The sequence below is a fragment of the Neltuma alba genome, unplaced genomic scaffold (assembly GCF_004799145.2).
Source record: "Neltuma alba isolate B1F8T4 unplaced genomic scaffold, ASM479914v2 tig00002172_pilon, whole genome shotgun sequence".
Taxonomy (NCBI): Eukaryota; Viridiplantae; Streptophyta; class Magnoliopsida; order Fabales; family Fabaceae; genus Neltuma; species Neltuma alba.
The window spans coordinates 1-25,659 of NW_021632768.1; the positions used below are offsets into that span (position 1 = coordinate 1).

Here is a 25,659-nt window from a genome sequence, read left to right on the forward strand (position 1 = left end):
CCATGTGGTCAACTTTGGTTGTTGATGTTCTCCTGGGAAACGTGATGGCTGGCCACTGCTATATCATGCAGAACCCATTTGTTTGTCAGTTTTGACATTTGTCCATGACATTGCAAACCCTTTTTTGCGTTCAGGGTGTGTTTGGTTAATGGGAAACCCTGCAGGTTTCAAGTTGAATTCTGAGCTGGCTGGAGTATTAGGCATGGTTTCTCTGAATGCAATACAGATATGGTCAACACTCTGGATTTTTGTGGTTTTGTCTTAAATTATATTGTTCAAGGACTTGCTATTATAGGGATTCTTTGTGGGTTCACGCTACCTGCTGCCTTGATTATAGACATGATTGTGTTAGCAACTTCTCATGTTTCAACTCTTTATTGGTTGATTTCACTTCTATATTCTTCACAAATACAGGCAGTGACGGCCTTGTGGCGGCTTTTTAGGTAGGAATTCCTTTTCCATTTTTTTCCTGGTTATTGAGATGGTTGGCGGATTGGTTGAATACAAGTTAGTGATTAAAATGAGAAATGCACATATTTATTTAAAATTAACTGATCTTTGAGTTATGAAAGCAACTTGCTCATATGATAGGTTTTTACAGTTAGACCGTCCACTGATGCTCTTAATGTTTGCATGACAAGTTTTTGGTCAAAAGATACAATCACTGCCCAAATAGATGTTACTCAGATGGTTTTTTTTTTTTCTTTTTTTCTTTTTGCATCATCTGACTTCTTAGGCATAGGTTTTATTAACCCTACTCTCATTACTTGATAATCTTAGCCATAATATGTTTTCGGAAAAACTAGTATCGGGTTCAGGGAGAAAGAGCCAATTGTTCTGTTAAGAAGAAGGAACATTTACATATGTGAGGATAATCTGTGCTATTATGGGGGAATCACATGTTCTTTTCATATTATGAAGGTCATCAAATTACTTCATTTACGCTCTATGTGTGATTAACTTTCTTGTAAGAATAGTATATACAATTGCATGCATATGATTACACATTCAGACACAGCATATATACTCCTTTTTCTTTTCCTCTTTTTGTTCATCGAGTTGCTGATCTTTTCACAGGGGCCGGAAGCGGAACCCACTTCGTCAGAGGTTGGACAGCTTTGATTACACTGTCAAACAACATATTATTGGATCCCTTCTATTTACACCCCTCTTACTTCTGTTACCAACCACTTCTGTTTTCTATATATTTTTAGTATAGTGGGGACAATGATCAACCTCGTCTGTATATCAATTGAAGTCACCATATCAGTAATTCATGCTACACCTTATATCAAGTTTTTTCTTCGGTTGGTGCGTCCAGGAAGATTCCCTTCTGGAATATGGTTTGAAATTTTAGGTTGTCAAAGTACTGGTAATAATTCTCCAAAGGTTGATTTTGCTGATGAACTGACTTCTTCCAAGGAAGAATTGCTGCTAAAGGATTTTAGTGGGCAAAAATCTAGCATTCTGGTTTCAGTTCTCCGAAGTAACTACATGAGCACAGGTAAGGCTTGGAGCTTTAACTCGTGGACTTAGATTGATTCTTCTGTGGGATTTAATTTTTTTTTTTCATGCTGCTAGGTGATGTACCTTCAGTATTAATTAATATCAAAGCAAACATCTGAGAATGTGTGCCCAATATGCAGACTTTTTGTGCTTGCTTTCAGTTGACTGGGGCCTTTTACGTAGAGACCCTGGAAAGATATTATTATTGCGTAATATATGCGACATTGTTTTTGGAGGCAAAACTGGTAACCATGATTTGCTTAATCATTGCGTGTAGTTGTGGTAATTTTCTAATTAAAAGTGGGTCCCTGCCTTTTTGCGTGACAAGGTGAACCTTACTGAATATGTCTAGATATGCATTTTCTAAACATTGCATGAACACGAAATTTGAAAGCGCTGACTGAAATACAATTTGTAGTATGATTTTTTTAGTCCTTTTCACGGTTATGATAATGACCTTAATTTGCTAACAGTTAGCATTTTGTCTGTTCTTTTCTTTTTGGGCAAACATTGTGTATATGCACTCTAACGGGATGCTTGTTCAGGAAAAGTTATCTGTCCTCACTACAAAAATATTTTTTCGGGGTCTTCTGCGTCATCCATTTCCTTAATAGCACATGGAATCCTCATTGGTCGAAGGTGAGATGTTATTTTGTTGAGTTCTTTGCATTTAGTTACTCTTTACTATTCACATGAATCCTTTTTTTGAATTCCATCCTTGGCAGAGTACCATACAGACGGGGAACTCTTCTTCCTTCACCAATGCCTTGGATGTCCCTGCCCTACAAAGAGTATTGGCGCCTTTGTCATGATTCACTTATTGCATGCTTCAGAGTATAATGGTCTCATCTCGACGTCTGGTTCCACTTAACCAAAACTTGTTTTCTTCATATTAAGAGTGATATTCCCTGCGGCTTCTCATGAAGGATTATTGAGCATTCTTTAAATTGGTTCCTCCCTGATTGGACCAGGGAGGCATTTCAACGCTCAGGCGTGCAGCCGTGGTATATGTGTTCACTATTCAGCAATTGTTTACTTTTCCTGTTACTAAGAAAATGAATTTGCTTTTCAGGCTAAAATGGAATGAATTTTCCTTTCCTACTACTCTACTTTGTGCCCTTGAACTATTGATTTCCTTGCGCCTTTAGTTGAAATTTAGGTTGTCAATTCAATCTATCTTGATGGGATTTTTCCTTCTGTTGAGTGATACAGAGGGGATTTCTGTAGTAGGTAGCGACAAGTTGGCTGCATCAATAGCTGAAGGTTGGGCTTGATTCGATCCTCCAACAATAAATTCTTTTGCTTGAACATATGATGTGAGGTTCTTTTTTCAAGTTTTTATAATTGATTGATTTTATTATGGGGGGGAATTTCTTACTTAAACCGGCAAATTTTCGCATCCATAAACTCCATTCCGTGATGTCAAGATGGGAGATCCCATTTTTTGTCGTAACCCTAAGATTGTATGGGATCTTTTCTTTTCTTTCTTTCCCCCCCCCCCCAAAAAAAAACACTGACTAATAAAATAATACTATATCATTGTATGCGTGATTCGCGCCGTGCTTTCTGACACTTTACAGGAAGGGTTATTTCTCGTATGGACCCCCCCCCCTTTTTTTTTAAGAGGGTGTGATACTTCGGTCGTAAATAGGACATTTTTTCTATAGATCAAGAAAAATAACAATATACATTGTAATGAATAAAAGATAAAATAATATATTTATGTTAAAAATTTAATGATATGATTTATGAATAGGATTAAAAAAACCTTCTATTTCTACCCTATATATAATATAAGTACATACTTTTTCAGATTGTTCGTGACTATACTTTTCTAACTAAAGATACATTAATGCCAGATCGTTTGAAGCAATGTTTCTCATAAATGATAATACTAATCTTCACATAAGTAATCCGTATGTATTTGTTGAACTTCAAAAATTTAATGATGAGATATTTTTACTTTGAATTAAAAAAATAATTATTAATTTGAAAAAGGTTATACTATCTCCTGTCCTAATACTGGAGGTAGTATTGTTAAGTGAGTTCAAATGATTCAAATACACTGAAAATAATTTACATTCATATTAAATATAAAGTAAATTATTCAAATGGATTGAATGGTTTACCACGCCAAGTACTTGAGAATTCAAATCATGAATGTATAAAAAATAAAAAAGATTTACAATATACTATTTTTTGTCCTATTTATAAAATCTCATTTGTATCGAGGTCCTATAATCAGAACCGGTAGTATATATACATATATAATAACATTGCACCATTTACCCACACATGGCCATGCAGAGTAAAGGAAGCGCTAACATCCAACGTGCCCAATACGGACAAATACTAACTCACGAGAGAACCAACAGAACAAACTGATTGCCTAACCTCCCTCCCTCCCTCCCTCACATGTTGCTAGCGACGACTCACTCCTGTCCAAATTTCATGTCCTTGTCCAAAAATAAATAAATAATTAAATAAAAGACACATACACACATTGATGGAGGTTAAAAAAAAAACACACACACACACATGTATATGACATTGATGGAAGTTAAAAAAAAAAACACACACATATATGTATGACATTGTTGGAACTTGGAAGTTAAGAACAGTGACTCTGGAATCAGTTCACGAGAATGCTATTGACTCAACAGATGAGAGCCTGGGTTGTGTACAAGGACAGGGGGGAGAGAGAGAGAGAGAGAGAGGCTGAAAAGAGTGTGTGCGGTGTTCGTTCCTTCTTCTATCGCCCTCTTTGCCCTGTTCACTCATGTGAATCCCCATGTGATGAGTTCACCTCTCCTTTTCATGCTACTCTACTCCTTCACTTCACTTCACTTCACATGCCCCCCAATCCCAACATCTTTCCCTTAATTTTAGCCTTCCATGTTTCTTAGGACCATCTTGACCTCCTCATCAACCAATGCCTTCACCTTAAACTTTCCACTTCGCTTCTAATTTTCCTTAGTTTTCGCTTCCTAACGCTTCAGCTCCTGTAGAAACTCATTTTCCCAGTTAATGTAAGCATATTGTTTTGAATCAGGAAACCAAAATCGTCACTCCTACTCCTACACATGGCAGACTTTGTAGTAATATCCAACGAGGGTCGGATTGGTCATTTCAATAGGGGAAGAAGAAAATTATGTGCAGAATGTGACTGCATTATTGGAAAAGACAAAGGCCGGATTTTTGTTATCTGAAACTATAGGCTATACAGTGCCACCTTGCATACCCCTAAAAAAGATAATGCCAGAAATATTATCCCACTTCCTATAAATGCTAGCATTACTACGTATAACCGCAAGCTCTTGAAGACCACACTCGAGCTAATAATAATTTCCTCTGTTTCTGTGTGCGAGCGACACCGTGAGCAATGGCCAGAAAACTAAGCATCGTTATGCTCTTCCTCGTTGCAATGTCACTCCTTCTCGTGGAGAACCATGTAAGCATACTCGACTTTTATAGCTGCCTCTATGTCTTGGTGACTTCAGGCTCTCCATTATTTGAGCCTCTAGTTGTTCTGCATTACTCTGTTTTCAATTCACAGTTGGCCTGTTAATAACTTATTTACTACAAATTATGATGAAACGATCAGTTCGGACAAACAAATTTTAGCCATAGTTCTGCATTTGTCCAGCCGTCTCCGTTTCCCTTAACGTTGGTTCCTTGTTACTTTGTGTTTACTTTTAATTATATATCTACTTTTCATGACTGATAATTATGCTCATGTGGCATACCAAAATGGTGGATTTAGGCTGAGATTGTTGTCGCTGCCACTGAGGCTCCAGCACCTCAGCCCAACAATAGCACAACCAACTTTCCCAAGGTGAGATTTTTCGGCTCAGATTGTTTCTGCATTGCTTTGATTTTCCGAACTTCTTACACACATCATCTGTTCAATGTCTAAGCTCATCTGATATTTGTTTCTTATGAGTTTCAGCACGGCATAACTGAAGGCAGTCTTCAGCCACAGGGTGAGTATTAGAGAATCAGACATCACATATTTTGTCAAAAATTAGAATTACTTCTCAAAAAGTGAAGAGAGGGTTTCATATTGAAATTGAGAGGGAATTAATTAGTGGGGTGGATGAATATGCAGAATGTGGACCACGTTGCACAGAGAGATGCTCAAAGACGCAATACAAGAAGCCATGCATGTTCTTCTGTCAAAAGTGCTGTGCAAAATGCTTGTGCGTGCCTCCCGGTACTTATGGCAACAAGCAGGTCTGCCCTTGCTATAATAACTGGAAGACCAAAAGAGGAGGACCCAAGTGCCCCTGAACATCAAGCCCTCTTCTTTCAACTGTCGCTCTCAAGTTTCAGTGCTTTGTTACCATCTCTTGCAACGTGTACGCTGTGCTGTCCAAAAGGGAATTGACCCTTGATAGTTTATATGATTATTTTATTTGTCTTCCTCTAGTTTTTGCATCGACAGTAAAAAGTGTCAATTCTGTTGTGTGATGTTCTTAAATAAAAAATGAAATAAAATTGGCATAGAATTTGCAGTCCAATTCATAAAGAACAAACACGGCACAAGGAAGCCCCACAAGGCCAGTCTTGTTGCAACTCCGCTCATATGAGTGCATACACACAATAAGTAATGTTAGCAGCCTACGTAAATGACGTCCTTTCACCTGATGGAGAAAACAATGTTTCTGAAGAGAAAAGGTAAGAATACTTTTGGCTATCCATTTTTGTGCTTCTAGTTTTAATCTCTATACCTTGTACTCTGCCCTTCACTCACAATTTTCGTTTACATTCTTTGGGTTGATTTCCTGGTGGGCAAGGTACTTTTATCATGCCTTCTCTGTTCCTAACAAGAAATTGGTCTGTGTGTGTGTCTGAGCACACAGCATATATAGACTAATTAAAACGTCCAAGGTCCACTTCACATGTGAGAAAGTAGCTTGAAGATGGACTTCAGTTCTCCCACCACATTCATGAATCCACGAAGGAAGCAAAGTAACCATTTTAGCTTTAGAATGCACCGCACTAATAATGGTCAACACTTTTATGTCATCTTATTTCCTTTCTCGTATTCCGAACCCACTGCCATTCATATCTTATCTTTCACGAAACATAATTCATAACCATATAGAACATAATTTAACATGCTGTTTTGAATGCGTATTGTATCAAGTAACACGCCTACCAAAATCACGTTACGTTGGAAAGGTAGGTTCACACGACACACACTAGGTTTAATATAAGACTTTATTTGACTATTTTGATCCTAAATATACTCCAATCCATTTGTTTCTCATATTTACTTAATTTTCCAAGATAGTCCTTCTATTTATAGTTCTAGTCAATTTGATTAGTACGGATATTTGGAAAAGACACAGGACAAATAACTAACTCAACTTACTATAAATTAACTATTATGGACTGTAAGTAGTATATTTCGAGTTAGTTTTGGTTGGTCGCATTGCGATGCCATCAACGCACAAGGGTTAATCACCTAACCAATGGAGATTTTATTTTATTTTATTTTCATATATATATATATATATATATATATATTCCCTTCCTACGCTGCTCTGTTATGTGTCAGCCAGGAAGGATCCATCATTAATCAATAAAGGCACGGCCACGGGCATCATTTCTATCAGGACCCGAAGTCAGAAATCAGGCAAAATAAATAAATGGACCGAAGAAAAGTTTTCTAGAAAATCAAAGCTTCCTCTGTTTGGAAAAAAACAAAGAAAAAGAAAAGTTATTTGTATCTGATTCGATTATTTACTCTGTTATGAATGACAAACTTTTGCTAAATTCAAACCCATAGAACAACAATTCGGTCAATAAAACAACAAAAGAACCTTCTAATTTGACGCTTGTGAAGCATGCGCCATTCCACCGAGTAAGCTCTGTTTCTTGAACAGATAATTGGAATTATTCAAGTCCTTCAAGTTCCTGAGAAATCAGGACAAACTTGGGGAAAAAAGTTAAAGAAACAAAGGCGTATCCCTGGAATCTTCGATTCCCTGTCTCGGATGGTATGTTCCCAATCCCAATACTCGTTTTCCCCACTCTTTGGCCGTGCTTCTATTCGATTCTTAAACTTGCTTCAATACATATATAGGCAAATTGATCAAACTGATTTTGCCATAGAGGTTTCTTCATTGAACGCCAGCGTGTTCGCCCACCGCTTCACCGTTTTCACTTGAGCCTTTCAAGTAGTACCATATATATTTCCTTGAGCACTGTGAATTGGTACTGAAACTCTTGTAATCCAATTACATGATCAACCGACAAAGTTATCTTGGTTCGACATTAATGAACATAGGAACTCGTGTAATGGACTAAAGTTTGCTAGAAAGATCTGTGCTTCATCAATAAAGGTGTGAAGACAGGACCCGTGAGCTTCAGTATACCATATTTTGTTCTGATCATTACATCGCGTCGTACGATCCTTAGCCATGGAATATAATAAAAATTTCTTGTCTCGTTAATGGGGAGGGAGAATGATAACAGAGGAAACAGAGGAGAGGAAATATTGAAGAAAGCACGAGAAAGGCACAACAGCATAAGGTTCAGTTCGGAATGAAATCAATGATCAATCATATTTGACCTTTCATGTCATGTAAACTCTTCAACACTCAAATATACATAAAACTCAATCTGCATGAAAAGAAGGAGGATTCTAAAGGCAACAAAAACACGAAGGGGAAAAGGAAGAAGAACGGGCTTAGTCACTTGACTAATTTACAGAGTCCTGGAAACATGAAAAGATCAATCCTTTGGAAAATCATTAAGAAGCGTCGGAAGCCTCCTCCTCGGCAGCCCTAAAGAGAAAAGAAAGAGGGTCTGTGGAGAGTTTGGATCGCTTTTTATCGGCATGAAACGGAGATTGTGCCTTGTGGGAGCTGACCAAAGCAGAAGAAGCGGAAGGTGGAACATTGACGAAGCTTGAGGGCTGATTCTGAAGATGAAGATCAGAACTAGTTTCTTGTTGTGGGGGCTGCAAGGGAATCACGGCGGGAGCGACGGAAGGCGGACGGCGAGGGTACAAGAGGTCGGTGGGGAAGAAGTTGTACTGTTGAAGGCCAGCCATTAATGGAGGAGGCTCCGTTGAAACAGAGAGAGGAAGACTGGAAGTCAGAAGAGAAGATCTAACTTTGTGGGCAGATGGGTGGCAGTTACGTTGCATTTGAGGTGTTTGTCATTTATAGGGGGAGAGAGACAGAGGAGCCATCAGACGAAAAAAAGGAGTCACGTGCTTGAGAATCAGGGGAGGCTTTTACTCGATGTTTCCGGTGTACGTTGGTTGGTTTTCTAATTTTCACCGATTCTATTGGCTTCTCGTTGGGGCTGGAATTGGATCCCCAAATTTTATATGTTGAGATCCAAGATTTCAGTTAAAGTGTTGAGTAATGGTTAATTAGTTACCATGGTTTAAGTATTTACTGATCAATAAAAGGAAACGGACTGTTGTAAAACCTGGATTGTTAAATAAAAAGTGATAAAAGAGACCAAAATAAAGCTTATTCAAATCATTATACTCCTCCGGTCCTTATTATAAGATCCAATTTGACTTTTTATTTGGTCCTAATTATAAGACCCAATCCATTTTGTCTCTTATATTTATGTATTTTTTTCCAAGATAATCCTTCTAATAATGATAGTTTTAGCCAATATACTTAATTAGCAAGGATATTTTAGGAATGACAAACACTTATTTATTATAAATAACCAACTTAACTTACTTCCTTAATCTCCTCAAATAAGTCAATTGGGTCTTATAATTAGGACCGGAGGAGTATATACTACTCCTCCGGTCCTTATTATAAGACCCAATTTGACTTTTTATTTGGTCCTAATTATAAGACCCAATCCATTTTGTCTCTTATATTTATGCATTTTTTTCCAAGATAATCCTTCCAATAATGATAGTTTTAGCCAATATACTTAATTAGCAAGGATATTTAGGAATGACAACACTTATTTATTATAAATAACCAACTTAACTTACTTCCTTAATCTCCTCAAATAAGTCAATTGGGTCTTATAATTAGGACCGGAGGAGTATAATTATGTACCAACGATACTAACACCTCCGTAACTCCATTAAATCATAATTTCTTAAACAGTTAAGCATAAAAGGTAATAAATGTATGAATTATGAGGGGAAAAAAAAAGCTATGGTTTAAATTTCAATTATTTATTTATTTTTAGTAGAAACATGATAAGCGGCAGATGCAACGGCTGCAGTTCCAAAATCATACGATCATACAACTGACGATGTAATTTTTTTAAAAATAAATGTCGTGCGATATTTAGAAAAATTGATAACAAAAATCTCACAATTTAAAGTAAATTATTCTCACTAAGGAAAGACGAATTAAGGTTTAGAGTGCATCAGCAATGTCCAACGCTGGGAGATAATCACTGAAAAAGGTCTACCTACTTCGAGGAATAGGATCATTGCCAGATTAGTTTTTCTATTATCTATTATGAGATGTCTCTAGTGCACACCAAAACAAGAACAAAGTCATGTGTATCCCAACTCCATTATATATTCTTCACTTGAATCAATTCGAATTCAGTTAATGTAAATTAATTTCACTCAACAGTATGTATTATCCGCCTGAAGAACGAATTCTAGTCCAAACACTCGTCCGTAATTGACAAGAAAGAAAGAAAAAAAAAATCCCCAGTTATATATAATAACTCATTCTTCGTATTCCAGGGCTTCTGAGCCCCGGCTAGTAAGCTCTCTGCCTCTTTTTATCTTCCCCCCCCCCCCCGGGTATTTTTAAGCGAGCTGACTTTATGAGTTCTGCACTTCGGTGTTCTGCCTAAATTCCCTGCTCTACACAAAGAAAGTCATGGGAATGGAAATCTTGTTTATTCATTATTGCCACGGAGGTTTTAAACTGATGCGCAGATCTTTGAAAGATCATTCTTTCCTTGTTTTTGGGGGGGGGGGGGGGAAACTCCTTTTGACTTGATAGGTTGGTGACTATCCATGAATTGGTGGCATAGAGAATTGGAGAGTCACATGGGGTAGGCGGAGGAGGCTGCTGGGACCATGGTTGTTTGCCTCCCCACGTAACTTTCCTCATTTCTTGTCTACTTTTCCAATTTCCATCATATGACTCTGTCTTCGTTTCCTTCTTAATATTTTAGCGATTCCAATTGTTTGCTTATATAAACAAGTCTCGTTGACCTATTCTTTTATACTGATAAGTGATCGCCAAATAGGCCTCAGCCGACGTAGAATATGAGTGGAACATAACAATGGCGTAAAAACTAACAAGAAATCATGAATGCAGACGACAAATGAGGTCAGGTGGCATGCTTCTCCACGTTCAGCAAGTTGACTAATTGAACAAGTGATCAACTCTGGTCTAAAGCAGTTTTCTTCTAAATAGCGTTATTGATTGAGTCTGCAACAGCGTAACCTGAGTGAGAAAAAAGATGGTTGGCATTAGAAATTTCATTTCGCTACGAGCTTGAGTTTATTATAATTTTGCCTTCCCAGCGGTAAAAAAATTTCATCAAAAATTTTATTGAAAATTTTCCATAAATTTTATTTTACAGTTTCCAGGTCCTCGAAGAAAGATCAAATCAAAGCATCAAATACAGTGCCACAAAATTCTCAAAGTTAACAGTTGATGCACAAAAACAAAAAGGAAAGCTCATTCCTTGTGCTTATTTGCCCAATGCTGAAGTCTTTGCTTGTGCTTCTTCAACTTTAATGAAGATAGGAACTTGTGTCGTCGTTTGCTAGAAGAATCTTACTTTCATCAACAAAGGTGAGAAAACCGGGACTCGTAAGCTTCAGTATACTATGTCTTGTTACGAACTTCATTACATCAAGATCTATTGCGTCGTACGATCCGTAACCCCACGAAATAATAAAATTTCTTCTCGTCTTATACTGGAAAGGGAGAAGAATAAAAGGGGAAACAGAGAAGAGGGTACTTTGAAGAAAGTACGAGAAATGCACAATACCATAAGGTTCAGTTCGGTTTAAAATCAGTCATTTATGACCTTTCATGTCATGTAAACTCTTCAACATTCAAATATACATAAAACTCAATCTGCAGTAAAAGATGAAAGAAGGGGGATTCTAAGGCAGGAAAAGTAACAAAGACACAATGGGGGTTAAAAGAAGAAAGAAGAAAACGATCGGTCCCCTGAACAATTTACAGAGTCCTAGAAACATGAAAAGGTCAGTCCCTGGGAAATCACAAAGTGTCGGAACCCTCCTCTTCGGCAACCCAAAGAGCAAAGAAAGCGGATCTGTGGAGAGTTGCGATAGCTTCTTATCGACTTCAAAGGAAGATTGTGCCTTCTGGGACGCGACCAAAGCAGAAGTGGAAGGTGGAACATTGACGAAGCTCCTGGTCTGATTCTGAAGATGAAGATCAGAACAGGTTTCTTGTTTCGGGGGCTGCAAGGGAAGCACGGCGGGAGCCACAGACGGTGGCGGGCGAGGGTACAAGAGGTCGGTGGGGAAGAAGTTGTACTGTTGAAGGCCAGCCATTGGTAATGGACGATGTTTTGTTGGAACAGAGAGGGAAGACTGAGAAGTCAGAAGAGAGAATCTAACTTTGATGGTAGTTATGTTGCGTTGTGGTGGTTTGGCTGCATTTATAAGGAGGGAGGGGGAGAGAGACAGAGGAGCAATCAAACCAAAAGAAGAGTTTGTGAAAAGGGAAGGGCTTGGGAATCAAGAAAGGCTTTTCTTGGAGAAGGGGTTGGTTACTATGTGCTCTTACTCATTACTCGATGTTTCCTGTGTACGTTTGTTGGTTTTCCAAGTTTCACTCATTCTATTGGCTTCGTTGGGTTTGGCTCCTCAATTTTTCTATGTCGAGTTCCCTCATTTCAGTTAATTCCATCATTTTAGTTAAAAGTTTTGATGATTTGAAGTATTTACAAAAATGAATAAAAGAAAAGTGAATAAAAGGAGCCTAGTTCAAAGCTTATTGTTTGTTTTATTAATCGGAGAATTTTTTAATATTATTATTTTAAGAATATAAAAGTAAGGAATCATGTGTGAAAGTAATGAATTGCGCATAAAAAATAAAAAAAAAAATTCTCCTTTTTGACTTGTAAGGTTGGCGATTATCTAAGAATTTATGGAGTAGATAATTGGAGAGTCACATGGGGTTGGCGGGAAGGCTGCTGGAGCCATGGTTGTTTGTCTTGTATCCTCTCACAATTTTCCTCATTTCTTGTATATTTTTCCAATTTCCATTACACGGCGTTGTTTATCATTTTCTGCTTAAATAATTTTGGTAATTCCAGTTGTTTGCTTATAACTAACTGTGATCAGCCTATTTCTTATAACTGATAACCTAAACGGCCTCACCCAACGGAGAAAATGACGGAAACATCATAATTGTTCAACAAATTAAAAAAAAAAGTGATTAAAATAGGGAAGATAAGTTTCTCTAAGACAGCTTTCTTCAAAGGCCTATCTTATAAAATATAAAATAAATATGTAAAAAAAGTTTTGTTTCGATCTATATAACATGTGTATACAAGTAATTTCAAATGTGCTGAGAAATAAATAGCGCCACTGTTTGAGTCTGAAACAGCAAAACCTGAGTGAGGAAGAGATAGTTGGCATCGTAAATTTTATGAATACAATTTGCCTTTCTAGTGGCGGACAAATTTCCATAAGAAAACTACTGAATAATCTCGGGACATGTGGATGTAAGTAGAGCGTAAAACAGACAAGTTTCAAGTTTTCAATCATTTATACTGCGCATGGAAATTTTCCATGATTTGTATTTTACAGTTTAAAGGTCCTGGAAGAACGATCAAAGCATCAAATGCAGTGACACAAAATTCTCAGAGATAACAGTTGATGTACAAGAACAAAAGGTCATTCATTACAGAAGCATATCAACATAGTATAATAATATATACATCACCAACATAGTGTTTTATAATTGAGCCCTGGTTCAATAAGCAGTGGCTAGTTACTTTCTATATACTAGCCGTGTAATGAAATCAAGAAACAGCAGGAATGTGACAATCAAATCCTTCTACTCTAACTGCAGCTGGGTTAAGTCCAGGCTCCATTCTAACACATCCTCCTTTGCGTGGAGACAAAAAATCGGATGATGATGAAGATGAAGACGATAAAAATGCAGAAGCGTTCCTTTCATATACAAACTGGGAATCTCGGATCAAAGGGTTACCAGATCGAACTGGAGGTGAGCCAACTAAATGAGATGATAAGGCTACTTGATTTGTCTGTTCTTCTCCATAACTCTCCTCGAAGATTATGTCTCGAACATCTACTTTATCTTTTGAATCATATGCTTCAACTTGTTGACTCAAATGATATCTAACAAATATCTGAGACAAGATCCTGGCTCGCCGGGGCTTGGGGCAAATGACATGCTCCTTCTCATTAGACATGGTTTCATAGCCTTTCATCTTTTCAAGAGGCGCAAATACGTTCTGCTCAGCTTCATAATACTTCATCTTTGAAGCTAATTAGATTCAGAAGGAGAATGCCCTTGGAGAACATAAAATCCCTCTCTCGTGGTCAGGCAAAATGTAAGAAAAAATACTGCAAGACGAAACCTTGTTCCATTTCATCCACGTAAGTCTTCTGTTCAAATTTTGTGATAGCAACCAATCAAGGAACTAAAAAATTCGAAGTGAAATTTTAAATGCATCGTGTTACATGTAACAGAGTACAGCAAGTGAATGTTCGGAGAGATTGACGGCTGAAAATGTCACTTAACCACAGAAAACACAATTAGAGTAAAACTAATCACAGAACAAACTACAGCAAACATTTTTAGACGTTTTATCTAGGAGACATAGCTACTAAATTAAATCTCGAACCAACTTGGTTAACTAATAATAGAAGATGACTAGTGGCTATAATCAAAAGGTCCAGATCTTAAAGAAGGATTCAAAGTTTGTTTCTTACATGTCTTTTTTCTCTTTGGAAGAAAATGTTTCGCATTTTCTGCCTAAATTCCATAACCAAAATTAGCCTAAAATTTCCGATAAGCTAAGCTAAACCGATACCATATAGATAGCACATGCCAGCTAGAATGCAATTAGTTATGCATCCAAAAAATAACACTACGAGACTTGGGATTTCGATCGATATTGACGCTTTTTTTACATTTAATAGCTATAACAAAGTTATCAAAAGGAACCGACTGATCTAGAAGGAAAGCCATCAATATTGTATAAAATGAAACATGAGATGAACCGATTAAGAGTAGTTATAAACCTAACATTTATATAACTAAACAAGTATCGCTAAAAGAACTTGTGGAGCAAAATAAATCAAACATTCAACCGTCAGCATTAAAAGAACGTCATTTCATTTGGTTGTTATTAATACATGTGCTAAGCATACAAGTAAAACCATAGCTTGAACTAATTTCCAGTGTGAAATTCCGTTATCATTTCTCTCAAGTTCCATTAAAGGAGGGGCACAATCACTGCTATCATAACACAAATACTATACCATCATACTGTAGCAAGAGAGGGAATGCTTCAAACAGAGGGGTAAAGGGAAAGCGGCGGTCGAGGAATCATTCTAGTTCCTTAAAATCTTAATCCCCATTGTGTCAGGGGAGCCAATTATGGACATGGAAATAGATTCAAGAGACATGTATTGGCAATAAGGATCGACTGTTTAATCTTGGCGACCTCGTAGATGTGCTTCAGAGAGAGCGTAGAAACCCACCACGTGGCCGGGGCGGTTGCTGCCGGATTTCTGCTTTCTTGAGATACCAAGTCAGGGAGGGATATTTGACGGTGTATTCGAAGGTGTCATCCTTGAATGCCGTGATTGTCACCGCCATAGGCGTGTCTGGCTTGTATTTCTGCGATCGCGTGTTGAAGTCCTTGCAAAAGGACATTAGGTTAAGCCTGTACTGACCCACCACCGGACCCACAGGTGGTGCAGGTCCTTGCCCTCTGGCCGGCACCGTCAGCCTGATGGTGGCCGCCACAGGTCCATCTCCTTCAAGGTCGACATGGGTTTGTTTGGCGCTCTCGTCGAGGCGGGAAGGAGCAGCTGATGGTGAGGTTCAAAGTAGGGGCTTTTGTTCATGGGCCCAGTTCGTTTTAACTTAAACCCATTTCTCAAACAGCCATTGTCTTATGCCCATTTATGTATATTTCAAAAGGTTAAAAATAGTCCCTTCAATTACAATGGTCAAAAGGGACGGGTACTCACGGATGATTTGGGCTTGCGCCTTGTGGTCCATTTATGATTTCTTCAGCCTTTTTTTTATGGAACTCTTTCCTCAATCCTTAATATAAAATCATTTATCCAACATATTATTTTTTTTTAAATTTTATTTGATTTGATATTTTCTAATAAAATAAGTAAATTCTTAACTATTAAATAATATCCACTAATTAAAATTTTCATTGAGGATATTTTAATATTTTAAAACATGAATTTTAATTGAATTCCATGGATTTATGTAAATTTAATAATGATTAAGTTTCCATAATAAGAATTAGTGAAAATAATATATATTGTTTCTCGTAAGAAAAATTCATATTCATTATTATCATAAACAAGCATGAGTTTGATAACCGAGAAAGTCGATGGTGGGGGGGGGATGACGGGAGAATTAATATGATAACAAAGGATTAATTATTGCTATTAGCAGTGGATATCTGGACTCCACAAAAGAATACACCACTTTCTCAATGCCATCAAATTTTGAACTCTGCAAACCATTCTTTCAAACTAATTTTAAGTATACATTTATCACCATCAGTGCAGCGTAATTAAATATTCTATTCTTGATGTATTTAATTTGTTGAAGAATTGAATTAATTTTGTTAAAGAACCATTTAATTGAGAAGCGAACTATGTGATATGTACAACATAAATGACTAGTGGCTTATTGGTGACAATTGAGCTTTTGAGTAATTAAAGGCCCACATTTTCGCTCCTTAAATAAAGTTCATGCGGTGGAAACTAGGGTGGAATGTGAATGGTAACTAAGATTTAAACTTTCTTGTCTCACAAATTCACGATGCCATGGATAATGAATCTGTAGATTAACAAAACCTTTAAAAAAAAAAAGTCATCAAGGAGTAGCTGATTGTGCCATCTCACATTCGTAGGAAAGTAACACAACATTATTATAGCAAAATAATAAAAGAGGGCCTGGGGGTGGGGGGACCGTTCAGAGGACCACACACCAGTGCCTGTATATGCTACTCCTGATTAAATAAATTGATCAAGTCCGAGTATGTATAACTTCTACGAAAATAAAACATCCTAACGTGTAAGCCCACCTTAGTACGTCCTCAGATTTAAATACACATCGATATACGTACGTATCAATTAAACAAAAAAAAAACATACAATATGCTGTGGTCCTATAGAAGATGCACGAGCTGCTAACAAACAAAATATACAAGGCATGCAACAAATCCGATCCAAGTTCCATTTGAATGATTACAATTTATAATAATTTTTTTGAGGAAAAAAAAAAGAGGGACCAACAATGGACCAGATCATGGTGGTTCAGCAATCTTTTTCAGGCACAATCTGAAGACCGATTGGAGTGATGGTGCATAAAATATCTGAAAAAACGATGGCATCATCCAATGTCAGTATGAGCGAGGAACCTAAAACGAACTTTCCTTCTCTCTATCTATACGCATGATATATAAGCTAGCGAAGAACGTGTATGAAGAGCATCAGCTAATCATCCATAATCTGTAATTAGATTAACGATGGAGTCCCAAACAGCTTCTCAGCCTGAGTTTCCTCTGTTCGATTTCTCCAACCCAAAGTTGAAGCCTGGGTCGGACGAGTGGGCTTCAACTTGCAAGGCTCTGCGAGTCGCCCTGGAAGATCATGGGGCATTCCTCGTGCTCTATAACAAGGTCGATGACTCCATTTATGCCTCATCCCGGCAACTATTTGATCTCTCAACAGAAGCCAAGATGCAACAAACCAGTGACAAGCCTGCTCATGGCTACGTGAACGGAATGTGCAGCTCACCTCTGTTTGAATCTCACGCCGTCGACAATCCCGTGAGCTTACAAGATTGCCAAAAGTTCGCACGCATCTTGTGGCCATCATCAGGAAACGACTTTTTCTGGTATTTTTAATTCCATAATATATAATTTATATACTGCAGAATCGAACTGTAACTGATATATAATTGCTCATGCTATGTATGTATATGAACATATGTGCAGTGAATCTGTGCATGCGTATGCAAAGCAGGTGGTGGAATTAGACCAAATGCTGAAGAGGATGGTGTGCGAGAGCTATGGAATCAACACTCAGAAATGTGAAAGTTTCCTGGAAACTGTCAAATATGTGCTGAGATTTTACAAGTACTTGCCAACCCGAAGAGATGAAGGCGAAAATGGAGTGCTTCCTCACCCGGACACAACCTTGTTCACCATATTGCATCAAGACTGTGAAGGTTTGGAAGTCCAAAACAAGCATGACCAGTGGGTTAGGGTTGACGCCTCGCCCTCCTTGTTTTGCGTTGTTGCCGGCGATGCCTTTTCGGTGACTTTCCCTTAGCTTATTCTTCTTGAAGCTCTAGAAATACATGTTCTCTCGATTCTTGACGTGCCTTAATTTAACTAATTAGTAATTAGTATTGAAGTGCTTTAAAAACAATTAACGTGTTTTTTGCATTTTCATATTGATTGATGGCTTGGGTTAGGTATGGACCAATGACAGGATATGCCCCCGTTACCACCAAGTGATGATAAAGACGAAGACACGTCCCAGGTACAGCATGGGACTTCTCTCATATGCTGGTCAACCTATGAGTCCACCAGAGGAGCTAGTCGATGACCAACATCCACTGCGTTACAAATCATTCAATCACTATCAATATCTGTCTGCCATTGCCACAAAAGAAGGCCTGAGATCTGATTATCAGCGTCGACTCAAAGAATTTTGTGGTGTTTGACCCACTAATATATATACGCATGCACGAATAAATAAATGTGTGTCGTCTGTTTCTGTTATATGCATGTGAATAAAATGGTCTTAGTATTGCCCAAAGAATATTAGCTCACGCAGCATATTTTCTTTGGACATAAGAATGAGGGATCCGAGGTTTGTGTGTTGAATGTTGGTTTTAATTTGTTTGTGTTGGTTGCTTCCCTTCTATGGCGCAACTCAAGTTATGTATATCTTGTATCCTTTTCGCGAATAAACGTACGTTGGGTGTGTTTGTTGGGGTTTGTGTGACTGATAATAATCTTGGAATACGCACAGAATGCCGAATGGCGAATGCGATACAAATAAGTTTCCGGGGGGTATTCAAAACCATAAATTTAGCATTAGCTATTATGTTAGTAATTTCTATTTAATATTTTTTATATTTTTTTAACAAATAATAGATATAAAAAATTTCAGTTAAAATAACATAATCGATCGTTTATTATATTATAACAGAGGATTAATACATCCTGTATTTTAAAGAAAGGAATACGAATTGTCAACGAAAGAAAAGTCCATATGATTCAAACCTAAAGAATACAGATATAACTCAGTTGTGAGTTTATTTTGTTATAAATTTATACTTATAATTTTTATAAAATGAAATTTTTTCAAAAACTTGTATATATTTTTAAATTAGTGTTTTTAATATCTCTTATTCATTTCAAAATAATCAACAATCAACTAAAAATTTCTTATAGCAATAAAATTCATTTTTGATAATTTATAAATATTTCTTGAGTCTGGCATGCCCTACACATATTGAGCCATACACATGAGCTCACCTAAACTTTTTATTATTAGCAAATGACCTAATAGGAACATATGAAAGCTACCCTACATATTGAAGGTTAATTAGCGGTTTCTCTTTTCTTCTGACCCTCTTCCTTCTCTTTATTTTTTAACTATTAGATTAATATTTTAGCAGTTCAAATTTAAATCTTTTTAAAACTATTATTAAATATTAAATTATAAAAATAAATAAATAATAAATTACAAACTATATTAAAATTTAATTCTAATAGTTTGCAAGTGTACTAAATGTTTTTAAAAATTTTTTAAATAGTTTATAAAAAATTAAAATCTAAACTATTGAAATATATTATCTAACGGTTTAAAAAAAAAAAAGAAGAGGAAAGACGATAAAAAGAGAAGAGGAGAAGTTGTTAATTATTGGTTGAATTTCATTTGTAATCTCATGCAACTGATACTGTGGTTATAATTTTTTTTTTAGGAAAAAGAACCTTTTATCATTAAGGAAAAAAGATTGTGTTGATCGAGCATGGCAACCGCAAGTCAAGCAATAATCCGATCCAAGTTTCATTTGAATGATTACACTTTATAAATAGAAAAAAAAGATACAGAGGCCAAAAATAATGGACCAGATCGCGGTTCAGAAATCTTTTTCAGGCACATGACGAAGACGGATTGGACCAATGATGCATAAAGTATCTGCAAAAATAATGACATCATCCCATGTCGGTAGGAAAATAGCGTGATGGCTTAGCAGATGAACCTAAAACGAATGCTCGTTCTCTCTATATATACGTATGATCGAAAATTAAACTAGCAAAGAAAGAGCATCATTTAATCATCTAATCTGTAATTAGATGAATATGATGGATTCCAGAACAGTTTCTCAGCCTGAGCTCCCTTTGTTCGATTTCTCCAACCCAAAGTTAAAGCCTGGATCAGACGAATGGGCTTCCACGTGCAAAGCTCTGCGAATCGCCCTTGAAGATCACGGGGCATTCCTCGTGCTCTACAACAAGGTTGATGACTCCATTTACGCTTCATCGCGGCAGCTATTTGATCTCTCAACAGAAGCCAAGATGCAACAAACCAGTGACAAGCCTGCTCATGGCTACGTTGGCCGATTACCAAGAGCCCGTCTCTTTGAATCTCACGCCGTAGACAATCCATTGAGCTTACAAGATTGCCAAAAGTTTGCACGCATTTGTGGCCATCATCAGGAAACGACTTTTTCTGGTATATTTAATTCCGTAATATATATACACTTTAGAATCGGTCTGTAATTGATATATAACTGCTGATGCTATTTATTTATGAACATATGCAGCGAAGCTGTGAATGCGTATGCAAAGGGGCTGGTGGAATTAGACCAAATGCTGAAGAGGATGGTGTGTGAGAGCTATGGAATCAGTACTCAGAAATGTGAGAGTTTCCTGGAATGTATCAACTATGTGCTGAGGTTTTACAAGTACGAGCCAGCCCAAGCAGATGAAGGCGAAAATGGAGTGTTTCCGCACCCAGACACAACCTTGTTCACCATATTGCATCAAGAAACGGAAGGCTTGGAAGTCCAAAACAAGCACGATCAGTGGGTTAGGGTTAACGTCTCACCCTCCTTGTTTTGCGTCGTTGCCGGCGATGCTTTTTCGGTGACTTTCCTAAAACTTACTCTTCTTGATGCTCTAGACATACATTTAAGACAATTAACATAAGAATTTCACATTTTCATATTGATTGATGGGTTGGGTTAGGTATGGAGCAATGACAGGATACGCCCTCGTTACCACCAAGTGATGATAAAGACGAAGACACGTCTCAGGTACAGCATAGGACTTCTCTCATATGCTGGTCAACCCATGAGTCCACCAGAGGAGTTAGTTGATGAACAACATCCACTGCGTTACAAACCATTCGATCACTATCAATATCTGTCGGCCATTGCCACAAAAGAAGGCCTGAGATCTGATTATCAGGGTCGACTCAAAGAATTTTGTGGTGTTTGAGCCACTGATATGTGTGTGTGTGCGCGCGCGCGCCTGAACAAATATGTTTGGCATTTGTTTCTATTATGTGAATAAAGTGGTCTTGTAAGTATTGCCCAAAGAATTTTATTGGCTCAAGTAGCATATTTTCTTTGGACGCAAGAACGAGGGGATCTGAGGTTTGTATGTTGAATGTTGATTTTGCTTGTGTCGGTTGCTTCCCTCTTCGGGGCAATTCAAGTTACGTATATCTTCTGTCCTTTTTCGCGAATAAATGTTGATTTGGGTGTTGAATAGTTAATTACTTCGAAATCTTCACTTAGACTCCAGATATCACCTTTTTTTTTTTTTTTCCTTTCTGGACTGAACCAGAATCACTTCTTCCTCAATCCTCATGACTGCCTCTCAATTAAGTGACAAATTAATTCCTAATCTCTCTGGCTTTACTTAGCCTTTGTTAATTAAAAAATTTGTGGAAAAAAATTAATCGTTCGTCCTAAATATTTTCATTTGATTAATAAACCGTACATTTATCAAGATTATGGTTTTCTCTTAGTTTCGGGTACAATCTGAATTGTACATACGCAAACATCCCAAATTAATAAACCCGCGGCCAGTTCTCAAATTCTAAGTTTAATTCGAACCGGAAAAAAAAAAAAAAACAGTGGCTCGCATCAAATCACAACTAAAATCGTTAAAGAGCATACTAAACTATAACAAGTCAGACAGTAAAAAGTCTTCACACTCTATGAGAGGGTCGTAAACTGTGTTGATCGGTTTGATGAGAAACGGAGAAAGCCTCGCATCAAATTAAATCATTTCCTGTCCTCGAATTATTCAATCTCGAAACTTAATGTTTCGACGCAATAAAAAAATAAGTGGATTTTTATGGCCAATAAATAAAGTTTGATGAACTGATCAATCAGTACTGGAAAAACAAATAAGGCTACGCATATTTATTCAAAAAACATGGTGAAAAATTGAGGAAAAAATTTAAAATCAAATTAAAATTAATAATTTAAACTTAACATTAATCGGAAACTTTAAAGCATTGGATTCAATTTAATGCCACTTGAGCACCAAAAGAGTACGGGCACCTTACTACCTCGGCCGCGCGATGCATTCTCTTCTTCTTCTGTCTAAACGATTCGTACTTAAAAGCTTTTTCCATTCCCCAAAAAAAATATTTAAAAGCTTTTTGAATTTTTAAAATAACTCTGAACATTAAAGCTTTTTTATTCTGGTCTCTTGACTTTAAAAAAATATAATTTTAGCTTTTTTACTTTTAAAATTATTAAAAAAATGATAACATTGAAATATTAAACATTGATAAAATATTATCAAATGTTAACCTATTAAGTTTAATTTTGAAAACAATAATGACTGTTCCAAAAATTTATCATTTAAATCTGATAATCTTAGAATTAAATGACTAAAAATATATCTTTTAAAATTAAAATACTAAATAGAAATGTTGTATAAGATTAAAGAACTAAATATATACTTTAACAAAAAAAATTGATGACCCGCTACCCATAATATCATGAATTCAATCTTGTTGATGTGATGAATTTGTTGATAGGCAATTTTTGAATTTGAAAGTATATGCCTTAGTCTTAACAAGTTCTTAAAATTTAACCCACCTAAAGTTTTTTGGTATTAAAAGAAAATAAAAAAATTACACACACACGAACTTGTAAAAGCCCTAAAATAGTCTCCCATCAATAATTGGCACGTACATAATTTTAAATGCGTAGTTGTGATTCGGGTCAAAACAAAAAAAGCGTAGTTGTGGTCCTTACAGATGAAATGTGCTTGCGTCCCTTGTGGTCCGGTTTTATAAGATTTGTTTTTTAAAAAAAATATAACAAACCAATATATGTTGTACGTGGATACTGGATAATGTTAATTAGGATTCGGAATACGTAATCATAGGAGCCATAGTTTAAGCTAGGATTATATCATTGTACTATATTTCACTTTTAATAACGTTGGAGGATAATTGCAGAACATTACAACATCACAAGAGACGAGGCCTCGGGCCGGACCACTCAGAGGACCACACGTATCATCCTGTTTTGGAAGTTTTGCATTAGTCAATGTACGTATTTTGTATTAAGAAAATAACCCCTGCGTCCTCGAAGATATATTAATATTTTTCAAATATGCTTGCCACATCATCAAATTAAAATATTAAACGTGACTCCAAAAAATATGAAGACTTGTTTAATTGAAAACGTAGTAACTGTAATTTTTTTTTTTTTGGAATAATCATAAAGATGTTTTAATATCATGGGTATTAAACTCAATGCTTTTGTCGCATTGCCAAATCAGGACCTTCCAGCTTCCATGTGGAGCCCATTAGGACGGGAGGAGTATTAAGAGGTGAGGACCATTATTGATTTCCCCAGGCATATATAACACAGAACACTAGCAGAGCTAATTGTCTCAGTTCTAACTTTCATCTGGAGTAACAAGACATCAAAGCAAAGCAAAAATGCATTAATTCATCATCATGGGATCCGACCAAACACGGTGTCAACTCGCAGTCGTAGACTTGACCGATGAAAGCATGAAGTCTAGCTCAGAAGCTTGGGTTTCAGCTTGTGGTGTCGTGCGTCGCGCCCTCGAAGAAGATGGTTGTTTCATTGCACTCTATGACAAAATAAGCCCAGGGCTCTGCGATTCTGTTTTGTCTGCATTGGATGAACTATTTGGTCTCCCTTTGGAAACCAAAAAACAAGTCACCAGCGACAAGCCTTTCCATAGCTACTTTGGAGTCTCATGGCTTCCTCTGTACGAGTCCGTCGCCATCGACAATGTTTTGTCCGACGATGGTTGTCAAAAGTTCGCTCGCCTTATGTGGCCGCAGGGAAATGATCGTTTCTGGTATATGCAACGCCCACCCTTATTTTTAACCCCATTATTAGTTTCTGAAACATTATGACTTTCTCGGGTTTGTATAATACATATTTTAAAATTTTTAAACAGTGAAATAATGAAAGAGTATGGAAAGTTGATGGCGGAACTGGACCGTTTGGCGAAGAGAATGGTGTTTGATAGCTACGGGGTGGACAAGAATCGATGCGATTCATTCCTAGAGTCAAACGATTATCTGCTTCGATTTCTCAAGTACAGAAAACCAGAGAAGGATGAGGGTAATTTGGGATTGCATGCTCATTCCGACTTGACTCTCCTATCCTTGTTGCATCAACTCAATTTTGGGGGCTTGGAAATCAAACCCAAGGGTAAGGACTACTGGATTGAGGTTGGTGCCTCCCTCTCCTCCGTCGTCATCATGGCCGGAGACGCATTAAAGGTGAGACGATATAAATATTTATAAATCCATATCATCAGTTGCCGTATTCTTATATATCTACAAAAATGCATGCTTCAAATTGAAATTCAGCAAGTAATAATTGATGAATGTTGCGTACATGCATGCATGAATTGATGGTTGGTACGTACTTATAGATGTGGAGTAATGGGAGGGTGCACTCGTGTGAACACCGAGTGGTGATGAAGAATGCAGAGAGAACAAGGTATTCGATGGGATTTTTTTCCTTCAACGGGAAGACGATGGAGGTGCCGGAGGAGCTGGTGGACGAGCAAAATCCCTTGCGTTATAAACCATTTGATAACTATGATTACCTTCGCTTCTGCGACACTTCCAAAATCAAAGATCCTGCTGAGGTGCGACTCGAGACTTATTGCGGTGTTTCCAAGGCAACTTAAACTTCATATGAATCTATCACTTTCTCTTTTCAGCAAATAGGATGTGTGTGTTTTGGGGGATTTTGCTGATTCAAGCAATGGTCTAGCTTCTGTTTATTTAAATAACGGAGTTTGTAAACCTGGGGAAGAAAGAAACAAAAATAAACTAAGACTCGAGTCAAGATAGCGTCCGTACGTGGACCTGCATGTGAATACACGTCTTCATGTTCTTGAGAGTTTTCTTCTTATTGCTGGAATCTTATCTGTTTGCTTCTGTTTCTATCTCAAGTACTTAAAAGTTACTGTGACCCGTGTATTAGCATAGGCAAAATTATTTGTCTTCTCTAATTTTCATTAGACGATTTGTAGTCTTCAGAAATCAAAATGGATCTGCGCGCAGGCATGATCTAGAGACTTTTGAGATGTCGAGGGGTGAATGTATTATTGGAGTTTTGCACTTTGCAGAGAATATTGCAGATGAATTAATGATTGAATGGGGCGATGGAATTTGATTAGTTCGAAATAATGAAATAATCTATATTGACTCGTGCCACAACGATGACAGTTCGATTAAATGAACGGTTGGATTTCACTAATTGCATTTCGTAAAGTCATGTTCTTGACCGTAGAGGATATCCATATCCGGGATCCCGGGTCCTCCCTTAAGCCTGAGAATGTATGTATAATGGGCCCGTCAACACAGAGTCTCCCAAAATATAAATAAAGAAAGCTGTTACGAAGTCGCTTTTAAAC

General features: G+C 37.1%; 6 protein-coding genes and 1 pseudogene across 6 annotated transcripts; 5 read left to right on the forward strand and 2 right to left on the reverse strand.

Annotated features, from left to right (window-relative positions):
* Positions 1–2: 2 nt before the first annotated feature.
* LOC114719110 (N-acetylglucosaminyl-phosphatidylinositol biosynthetic protein gpi1-like) lies at positions 3–2,610 on the forward strand. The gene is given in 7 exon segments (XM_028904572.1): positions 3–42; positions 45–248; positions 251–443; positions 1,078–1,205; positions 1,208–1,504; positions 2,052–2,145; positions 2,232–2,610. Coding segments are annotated over 7 exon segments (1,071 nt in total). The 3' UTR covers positions 2,347–2,610.
* A 2,061-nt stretch (positions 2,611–4,671) lies between these two features.
* Positions 4,672–6,026, forward strand: LOC114719093 (protein GAST1). Its single transcript, XM_028904549.1, has 4 exons — positions 4,672–4,957; positions 5,270–5,341; positions 5,456–5,489; positions 5,615–6,026. Exons 1-4 carry the CDS (start codon positions 4,889–4,891, stop codon positions 5,794–5,796), a joined length of 357 nt encoding a protein of 118 aa, XP_028760382.1. The 5' UTR covers positions 4,672–4,888; the 3' UTR covers positions 5,797–6,026.
* Positions 6,027–13,485: 7,459 nt separating this feature from the next.
* LOC114719024 (uncharacterized) lies at positions 13,486–13,965 on the reverse strand. Its single transcript, XM_028904482.1, has one exon. The coding sequence runs from the start codon at positions 13,963–13,965 to the stop codon at positions 13,486–13,488; it is 480 nt and encodes a 159-aa protein (XP_028760315.1).
* Positions 13,966–14,827: 862 nt separating this feature from the next.
* On the reverse strand, positions 14,828–15,722 carry LOC114719032 (54S ribosomal protein L19, mitochondrial-like; annotated as a pseudogene).
* Positions 15,723–17,217: 1,495 nt separating this feature from the next.
* On the forward strand, positions 17,218–18,422 carry LOC114719042 (2-oxoglutarate-dependent dioxygenase AOP3-like). Its single transcript, XM_028904504.1, has 3 exons — positions 17,218–17,588; positions 17,689–18,010; positions 18,171–18,422. The coding sequence occupies exons 1-3, from the start codon at positions 17,218–17,220 to the stop codon at positions 18,420–18,422; spliced, it is 945 nt and encodes a 314-aa protein (XP_028760337.1).
* Positions 18,423–20,076: 1,654 nt separating this feature from the next.
* On the forward strand, positions 20,077–21,213 carry LOC114719053 (2-oxoglutarate-dependent dioxygenase AOP2-like). Its single transcript, XM_028904510.1, is given in 4 exon segments — positions 20,077–20,410; positions 20,413–20,446; positions 20,538–20,859; positions 20,962–21,213. Coding segments are annotated over 4 exon segments (942 nt in total).
* Positions 21,214–23,707: 2,494 nt separating this feature from the next.
* LOC114719062 (probable 2-oxoglutarate-dependent dioxygenase AOP1) lies at positions 23,708–24,927 on the forward strand. The gene is made up of 3 exons (XM_028904519.1): positions 23,708–24,081; positions 24,184–24,511; positions 24,667–24,927. The coding sequence occupies exons 1-3, from the start codon at positions 23,708–23,710 to the stop codon at positions 24,925–24,927; spliced, it is 963 nt and encodes a 320-aa protein (XP_028760352.1).
* Positions 24,928–25,659: the final 732 nt, after the last annotated feature.